Below are 9,417 nucleotides of genomic sequence, written 5' to 3'. Positions count from 1 at the left end.
TTTCACAAGTGTTAACTTTATGTGCTTTCAGAAGGATGTCATTCTAGTCAACACTGTGAAAGGATACATCATTGGCAATTCTTTTTTTCATTTTTTCTTACTTTAACTGACAAGTGAAAATTGTTTATATTTATGGTGTATAACGTGTTGATATACATATACATTGTGAAATGGCTCAATCAATTTAGCATATTCATTATTGATTCTTTATGTGACTCTAATATGTTAAAGACACAAGGAATATAATCACAGTTACATGTTTTAACAACTTTATTGGGGTATATTTGCATACCATAGACTTCATCCATTTTTAGGATACAAATGAGTGATTTTTAATAAACTTGCTGAGTTGTGCAACATCACCATAATCCAGTTTTCTAACATTTTCGTCACCCAATAAGATCCCTAATGCCCATTTTTTTGTTATTCCCATTTCCACCTCTAATCCCAGGCCACTACTAATCTGCTTGTCCCCATAGATTTGTCTTCTCTGGATATTTTTTTTAAGTAGTGGCATACGGTATGTCGTCTTTTATGTCTGACTTCTTCCACCTATGTAATGCTTTTGAGGCTCATTCATATGGCACATGTACCAATTTTTTATTCCTTTTTGTTGTTTAATAGTAATTTATTGTATGGATATACTATATTTTGTCTAGTCATCATTTGATGGACATTAAGTTGTTTGCATTTTTAGCAATTATGAATAATGCTGCTATAAATATTCACTTTCAAGTCTGTGTGTGGACATATGTTTCTTCTAGGGTAGATATTTAGGGGAGAAATTGCTAGATCATATGGTAAATTTATGTTTAACTTTTAAAGAAACTTCCCAATCATTTTCCATAATGGCAGTACTGCAATAGTACTTTGAAGCTGCCTACTGTATCTCCTTTAAGGATATAGAAGTATTGTGCTAGGTGCTGGCATATAAAGATGAACAAGTCAATTTCTGCCCATAAGCATTATATAGTCTAATAGCCAAAATAATTATAGATACAATTAGAAAGTTGAGGAAATGAAGTCGCTTCCTTTTCTATCTAACTAGTAGAGTCTACAGGGATTTTACACAATTAAGATTGTCTGAAACCAAAATAGAGAAAGCTAAAGGCTTCTTCCTTTCAGACACATATTAAGCACTTGATATGTTTCTGACAGAAATCAGAGCTAAAGATGGCCTTCTGCCAGAAGTTGAGTTCAGCTGTGTGAAACAGAAAATCCCACATAATGAGAGCTTGAACAAATAAAGGATTATTTTTCTGTAATACAACTTGAAACCTAAAGGTAAGCAATTCAGGGCTGGGACTACCTCTCTGTAAAGTCATCTGAGATTCAGAGGTCTTTTAGGTTCGGGCTCCACATTCATAGGATCTGGCCCTTGTCTTCAGACTTACAAAATGAGTGATAGAGCTCCCGCCTTTACATCATCATTCCAGGCAGTAAAAAGGAGAAACAGTCAAGAGCAGAAGAGTTTGTGCCAGTTGAGGTTTGCTAGCTGGGTTACTTGAATTGCCTCCCCGGAACTTCCATAGAAGACTTCCCTTACATCACTGTCAAGTATTGGATCATGTAGCCACTTGGTCTTCAAGGAAGGCTGGCACATTAGTGTGGCAGCTGGACATGCTGTTGCCCCAGTAAAGCAGCAGTCCATTGGTGAGGAAGAAGATAATAGGTACTGTGTGGACAACCCACAGCCCTGCCTTCTAGGAATAAGTAATCAAGCAAGGGAAAAAGTATGCCAAAGGAGCCTGGCGCACAGGAGATCTTTTGTAGTCCTTAATTTGGACCCTTTTCCCCTAAAGCTGAACTTGTTACAGGGACTTGGGAGCATGTAATTTATCTGAGAGGCAATCCCAGGAAACAGGCATGAGGGCTCAGACAGAATGAGATGGATACGGAGCAAAAGCCAGTTATAAGACACATTATCAAGCATGTTGCAGTAGGTGATGGGGGTTGAGGGGATATCTGGGAAGCACACACAGCATCTGCCATTGTCCACCTACAGGATGCGGGAGCTGAAGAATGTATCTATTGCCTCTGGCCCTCATTAGTTGAGCACTGCCCCTGGGGGCATTTACTCCCCCTCATTTCCAGGTTGAACTTTATCAGATGAGGAATTACACACACACACACACCAGGGAAGACTCTGGGGCAGAATGTGTTTGTCACCCTTAAAGTGGCACTCTGGCTGTGCAAGTTGAATCTGAGCTCACAGGGAACTGGCGGAGCTGTCCAGCAAATGGCAGCTGAAATCAGAGGTAGGCTGGGTGCAGGGACACAGGCATCAGCAGCATCTCCCCCTCGTGAAAAGTTCATATATGAGATAAAATCTAATCATTGTGCTCTAACATGACCACTGGCCAAACTGTCCCCCTTTTCGTGGCATGGATGTGACCTTTAATTATGCAATATTCTGCATGTCATTTTTTAAAACAGCTTTGTTGAGATAGCGTCAATATACCATACAATTCACCTAAAGTGGACAATTCAATGGTTTTTAGTGTATTTTACCATTTTCGCTAATGACTAATCATATTGAGTCTTTTTTCATGTGCTTGTTGGACATGATATCTTCCTCGGTGAAATGTCTACTCAAATCCTTTGCTGCCTATCATTAAATCGGGCTGTTTGTCTTTTTGTTATATTAAATTGTAAATGTTCTCTATGTATTCCAGATACATGTCTCTTATCAGAGATCTGATTTGTAATTACTTTCTCCCATTCTTTGTGTTGTCTTCTCATTTTTGTGGCATCTTTTAAAATACAAAAGTTGTTAATTTTGAGAAAGTCCAATTCTTTTTTTTTTTTTTTTTTTAGATGGAGTCTCACTCTGTTGCCCAGGCTGGAATGCAGGGGTGCAATCTCAGCTCGCTACAACCTCCAATTCCTAGGTTCAAGCAGTTCTCCTGTCTCAGCCTCTCAAGTATCTAGGATTACAGGTGCACACCACCACACCTGGCTAATTGTTATATTATTAGTAGAGACAGGGTTTCGCCATGTTGGCCAGGCTAGTCTTGAATTCCTGACTTCAGGTGATCCACCCGCCTCATCCTCCCAAAGTTCTAGGATTACAGGCGTGAGCCACTGCACCCAGTCCACAATTTTTTCCCCTTGTTGTTTGTGCTTTTGAGAGTGAGGAAGGAGTGCTGAACCCTGTCAGTTTGTCAGCAAGGAGAGAGGGTGGTAAATTATTGTATGAAATTTAAGAAAAGCTGTAAAAAATAGTTGACATTTAAGCTGTATCTTGAAGAATAAGGAGGTGTACCAGGCACAAAATTCAGGAAGAACTTTTCAGGCACAGAGACCACCTGGGTGGATTATCTCCTAGAATAAGAATCTTCTTGTTACATTTACTGTAACTGATTCAAAACAGACACCCCTGCATATGCCAACAACATACGGTAAACACTGACAGAGACTGTCATGTCTTGCAATTGTTATTAATAAAGCCAATTCATTTACACAAGATTCAATTAAAACGTAATGCTGCATCTGTGCAACTCCCCCAGGAAAGTGGGAAGTAGTGTTTGGAGAAGACCAAATAAACACTCATTAGTGATGACGATACCTCTGAGGACACAGGTTTTAAGTACTAGGTCCCATCTGCTCTCTTTGAAGGATGCACACAACCAAGAATGAAAGCAAGAAAAGGTGTTCAGTGCTCAGTGCGTGCCAAGCACAGAGCAGGAAAAGACCTAGTAGATAACAAATGGTCCCTGCCTTATAATCTAGCTTTGCATGTACGACTCATGCTCTTGAAACCACAGACTGGATGTGACCCCAAGAGTAAGAGAAGTTTCCAAAAGAATTAAGAATGTGTTTTTTTCCAACCTGGAAGAATAGTGGCTTGGCATCAGAAATTAAGTCACTCTGTTGAAAACAAACAGAAGTGGAAGTGTATATTCAGGGCAACTTAAACTCATGCTCTTGACAAAAATATTTTTTTTAAAAAGCAAATAAACAAAAGTATTTCTCATGCCCCTCAGTTCATAGACTGAAACTCATACCGACATGCATTTTTTTATTTTAGTAAAAACTGCCAAATTGTGAAACTTTTCACAAACACTAGAAATGCATGAGAGTGTCCTCCCAATATTCTCACCTGAATTTAGTATCTTTTTATCTCTTGTCAATCTAGATGGGAAAATGATATTAAAATCTCATTTTGACTGGCATTTCCCCAACTTCCTAGACGGCTTCACATCTTTTCATGTTTATTAACCATTTGCATCTCCTCTTCAGTAAATTATTATTTATATCCTTTGCCCAATTTTCTTAGGGGTAAATTATCTTTTTCTAATTCACGTGAAAGTAGTAAGAGATAGTAACTTTACCTATAGCAAATGTTTTCATCCTGTTTTTCTTTTAAATTAGTTTCAGGGTGTTTTTCCATACTAAATTTTAGATTGCTCATCTTGCTTAAGATCTTTCCACCCCAAGGATCCTAAGTTTTCTTCTCTTTCCATATGCATATTTTTAATATTTCTCACACCTACACACATATACATAGATGGACAGATGGATCAATTCATCTAGAATGTGTGTGTGTGTGTGTGTAGGGGTGAGACGACTCAGTGTTTTCTGAGTTCATATGATCTATATGGGGAATCAGATCTAACATGGACCCAGTGTTAAACCATACTCCCAAGAACAACACTACATTAGTAGGCCACCTGCTAACTTCTGCCTTTCACATTTTCCAGCTTAAAATATCTCCATCCTCCCCATTATGTAAGAAAGAAGTAGAAGTGTTTCTGACTGCTCCCTCTCCCATGATCCCATAACCCATCAGTTTTGAAGCTACATTATCCAACCTCCTGAATCTCTCTGACCACCCTCCAAGTCCTCCAAGTCCCCATGGCCACTCCCTTGCTCCAGGCCACCATCATCTCACCCTGGGTCTTTGCAGCACCCTCTGCCCCGGACTCCCTAGCTTACATGCTCATTCCTTCTAATTTCATTCCTTCTAATTTCATTTAGGAATATTCCTAAAATACAGACCCCATCTCATTCCTGCCCAACCTATGTTTCTTCCACAGCCCCCACTGCTGTCAAGGTACTGTCCAAATTCGCACATCTGGCTGAGGCTGTTCTGCAGGATTCAGGCAATTCTCAACTTTTTAAGAAACGTGTGCAGCCTCATTTCTCAGACCGTATCTCCCATTTCCATGCTCTGACCAGAGCAGACTACTTGCAGCACGTTCAAAAGCCCAAGATTCTTTTTCAGTGGAGCTCAACTGTGACTATGCCCCAGCTCAGCTGTCAAAACTTGCAAACACACTTGTTCAGGTCTTATACCTGGGTGATTCTGACTCCATGGGTCAGGTGGGATCTCCACATCCACAATCTGTGATGACTCCTATGACCAGCGTGCTCTCTGCCTCCAGGCTGCAGACGTTTGATTCCCTCTGCCTGGAGTCCTCTTCTACCTCCTCCAGCTCCAGCCCCACCCCACCACCCACTCCAAACTGGATATGGCCTCTTCCTCCTTGAAGTCAAATCGTAGGTGCTCCTTCCTCCAGGAACTTTCTTTGACAGTCCAGGTTAGGGCTCTTCCTCTTTGCATCCCTGGTTTCCTGGACTTTCCTGATTCAAGCATTCATTGATTCCTCTTCTTCCACCCCAAACTCTGAGTTCGGGAAAGCCTGAGACAGTGGCTGCTGTCTTGCTCACCACTCTGTTTCCTGCACTCAGCAGAGACCTGACACATAGTAGGTGCTCAATAAATGTTTGCTAAACAACAACAACAAATGAATGAACAAATAAACAAACAAAAGAACAGACGAGTGGATGCCTGTGGCAGTTTCCATGACAAACACAAACGGCTCAGCCAAGCCAGCAAGCAGGCAGCCGTGTGGCCTGCAGAGGGCACCAGTCTGCTTCTTCATCTCCCTGCAGAATCCTCAGGGCCAGGCACCTGCTGTCAGTCAGAGAGGTGCCCGATGCTCAGTGGTCATTCTGCTGCGCTGAAGATTAAGTAGGAGTTGTTTGCCCTTGGCCAATATAAAAAAACCTGAGTGTTCTCCCTTCACTTCTAGCGACAAGTAACACATCCCCTGTCTTGCCATGAAAAGAGCTGTAACTGTAGCAACCGGTGGCAGGTTTTCTGTTCCCAGGTGGGGAAGTGAGGAGAGACAAACAGAGGGGTGAGAGGGAAACAGAAGGAAGACTTGCTGGTAAGAGACCCTATGATGTATTTTTTCTATGTAAACAAGATCAAAACTGCTCCTCCTGGAACAGCAAAGTTCTCCGCATGTCTCCAAGCTACAAACTTGCATGCTAGCTACTAACTAGCTACTCTCCCTCTCTCTCTCTTCCCCCTTCTCTCTGTGTGTATGTCTGTCTGTCTGTCTCTTCCTCCACCCTCTCTCACTATCTACCTTCGACATCCTTTTATTCTAGGGGAGAACAAACTCTAAGTTCAGATTGAATGAGCATCCAAAGGAAGTATCCAGAGGGAGATTTTGTCTTCCCTCCTACGGACCCTGCTGGAGCCCCAGCTCAGATCAACCCTTCTGTCAGCAATGAATGCTTCGTGCTGCCTGCCCTCTGTTCAGCCAACACTACCTAATGGCTCGGAGCACCTCCAAGCCCCTTTCTTCAGCAACCAGAGCAGCAGCCCGTTCTGTGAGCAGGTCTTCATCAAGTCCGAGGTTTTCCTGGCCCTGGGCATCGTCAGTCTGCTGGAAAACATCCTGGTTCTCCTGGCCGTGGTCAGGAACGGCAGCCTGCACTCCCCAATGTACTTCTTCTTCTGCAGCCTGGCGGTGGCCGACATGCTGGTGAGCCTGTCCAATGCCCTGGAGACCATCATGATCGCCATCGTCCACAGCAACTACCTGACCTTGGAGGACCAGTTTATCCAGCACATGGACAACATCTTCGACTCCATGACCTGCATCTCCCTGGTGGCCTCCATCTGCAACCTCCTGGCCATCGCCGTCGACAGGTACGTCACCATCTTTTACGCGCTCCGCTACCACAGCATCATGACCGTGAGGAAGGCCCTCACCTTGATCGTGGCCATCTGGGTCGGCTGCGGCATCTGTGGTGTGGTGTTCATTATCTACTCAGAGAGCAAGATGGTCATCGTGTGCCTCATCACCATGTTCTTCGCCATGATGCTCCTCATGGGCACCCTCTACGTGCACATGTTCCTCTTTGCGCGGCTGCATGTCAAGCGCATAGCAGCACTGCCACCTGCCGACGGGGTGGCCCCACAGCAACACTCATGCATGAAGGGGGCGGTCACCATCACCATCCTCCTGGGGGTGTTCATCTTCTGCTGGGCCCCCTTCTTCCTCCACCTGGTCCTCATCATCACCTGCCCCACCAACCCCTACTGCATCTGCTACACTGCCCACTTCAACACCTACCTGGTCCTCATCATGTGCAACTCCGTCATCGACCCGCTCATCTACGCCTTCCGGAGCCCGGAACTGCGCAACACCTTTAAGGAGATTCTCTGTGGTTGCAAGGGCACGAACTCGAGATAGGATGCAGGGCCATGGAAATGATCATCAGTCGGGTCACTTTTGACCCTCCATCCACCCAAGATGTTTAGAAAGAAAAAAAAAACTTAGAAGATATAAAAATGTGTTAACAGCCATGATTGTACTTGTCGTTTGTTTTTAAGTTTACAAAGCCTTTTAAAGGGGGAAATGGTGAATAACAGACTCTCTGAAAGGATTCTAAGATGGGGAAGTCACAAACTCTGATTTCCCAAATAGTCACTGGGAGAAATCAGCGAAGGCTTCTCTGCGTGCTCTCTGCACTCATTTCCAAACACCCAGAGTGTGTGACGCCTGTCTGCTCATCTGCTCCACACCCACGTCTTCACGCTCCAGGTCAGACCAGACTGAAGGATTCTCATGAACAATAAAGTGGTTGAGATCTCTTGCAAGCAAACCTGTTACAGCTACGACCTCCTGCTGCCAGCTGCACGGATAGATAGCTTTGCACTTATAACTCCATAGGAGACTGAGTTCTACTCTATTATTGTATTTGCAGTTAGACAACTGTCCCTTTGTGAAAGAAGCAATGCTATGCTGTTTTCCCCTTTTCTTACCCCCATATCCCTTCAGTTGTCCCCACCCCCAAAGGTAGCATAAGGATGGAACCGACTTCTATTTTTCTGTTGTTGCATTGGTGTTTGTTGTTATTTTGTTTTTATGGATTAAGTCTAAGACAACCTTCAAAACTCTAACGAAAGAGAGAAAGTGTTTTGGACAATCAGAATATACTTGTGTACTTATATTTTGATAGCTTGCTATTTTAAGGTATAAATTACTCTTTTTAAAATAACTTCTTTTTTTCTATCATTTACTTTTAGCCTTTAAAATAAGAAAGGAAATCATGGGTTGGGTGTACAGTACATGTATGTATGTATGTGTATATATATATATATATCTTACACACAAGAAATTGCTTTACTGTAGCTTAAGATAGTTTGAGAAACTGTAGAACCACTGTGTGGCTTTCTTGGGAGCCCTTGCTTTTGCTTATAGCAATTGCATTTCTATAACAGGACTTCTTCAATATTGTCTATGAAAGAGAAAGGGTTTCTTTTGTTCTTTTCCCCTTTTGCTTGTTCTTTTCCCCTTTTGTGTTAAAGTTGGATGACCCTATTATCAATGTCTATACCTTATCAACTACAGGAATTCCTTCCTGGGAGCAAAGGGTGAGACTGGCTGACTAGAGTTGGCATTGTCAGATCCTTTTCTGCCCTAGATAACTTCAGTTTGTGCTTTCTGGCTGTGCCCATATCTACCCGTCACAAATTCTTATATTAAGCTGTGTGTTGGGGTGCAATTGTGTGTTTATCTTGTGCTAGCATACCTTGGGGTTCTTTTGTTCTTGAAGATTTTCTGCTAATGTAAGCAAAACCATTCCTTTCTTGCTTTATGATGTTTGGAAATAATAAAAAGCTTTTACGACTGCTAAATGTGTGCTACATTGAAATATACCACCTGAAATCACTCTGGTGACTCCTGCACACGGCCATGGTATGTTTCACTGCAATTCAGTCATGACTTTGTAAGCGGCATAAACAGCTCCATTGACCACAGTGCTAGTCTTTTCTAGGGCAATGCCTTTTAGCCAGACTACAAAACTCTCCCATTTAGTTTCCAAAAATACCAGGTTTGTGGTTCCCGGGCCACTGTCATTCCCCATTATTTTAATCAAGACACTAAATCACAGGACTCTTCTATGGCCACTCAGTGGGTAAATGTAGAGAAGGGGGAATCTAATTATTTGAAAGTGATATGAGTAGCTATAGGGATTACGATGTCTTTTTTCTCTGTAAACAAGATAAAAATAACTTACTTTTCACTCTTATATCAATTTTCACATTATTTCATTTTATCCCGTTAGCAAACCTCTAAAACAGGTGAGTCATTTTACAAATGAAGAAAT

The 9,417-nt window shown here is 42.5% G+C and overlaps 1 protein-coding gene across 1 annotated transcript; it reads left to right on the top strand.

Annotated features, from left to right (window-relative positions):
- The first annotated feature begins 6,418 nt into the window (after window positions 1–6,418).
- On the top strand, window positions 6,419–8,931 carry MC3R (melanocortin 3 receptor). The gene has a single exon (XM_008013576.3). It carries the CDS (start codon window positions 6,525–6,527, stop codon window positions 7,494–7,496), a length of 972 nt encoding a protein of 323 aa, XP_008011767.1. The 5' UTR covers window positions 6,419–6,524; the 3' UTR covers window positions 7,497–8,931.
- The last annotated feature ends 486 nt before the right edge of the window (window positions 8,932–9,417 follow it).

This window comes from Chlorocebus sabaeus, chromosome 2 (genome assembly GCF_047675955.1).
Source record: "Chlorocebus sabaeus isolate Y175 chromosome 2, mChlSab1.0.hap1, whole genome shotgun sequence".
NCBI classification, from domain to species: Eukaryota; Metazoa; Chordata; class Mammalia; order Primates; family Cercopithecidae; genus Chlorocebus; species Chlorocebus sabaeus.
Note: the sequence above shows the minus strand (reverse complement) of the source record. Positions and strands in the feature narration are given on the sequence as shown.

What these genes read in the sequence shown, in the direction of transcription:
- MC3R (XM_008013576.3), top strand. Translation starts at nt 6,525, where the DNA reads ATGAATGCTTCGTGCTGCCTGCCCTCTGTTCAGCCAACACTACCTAAT.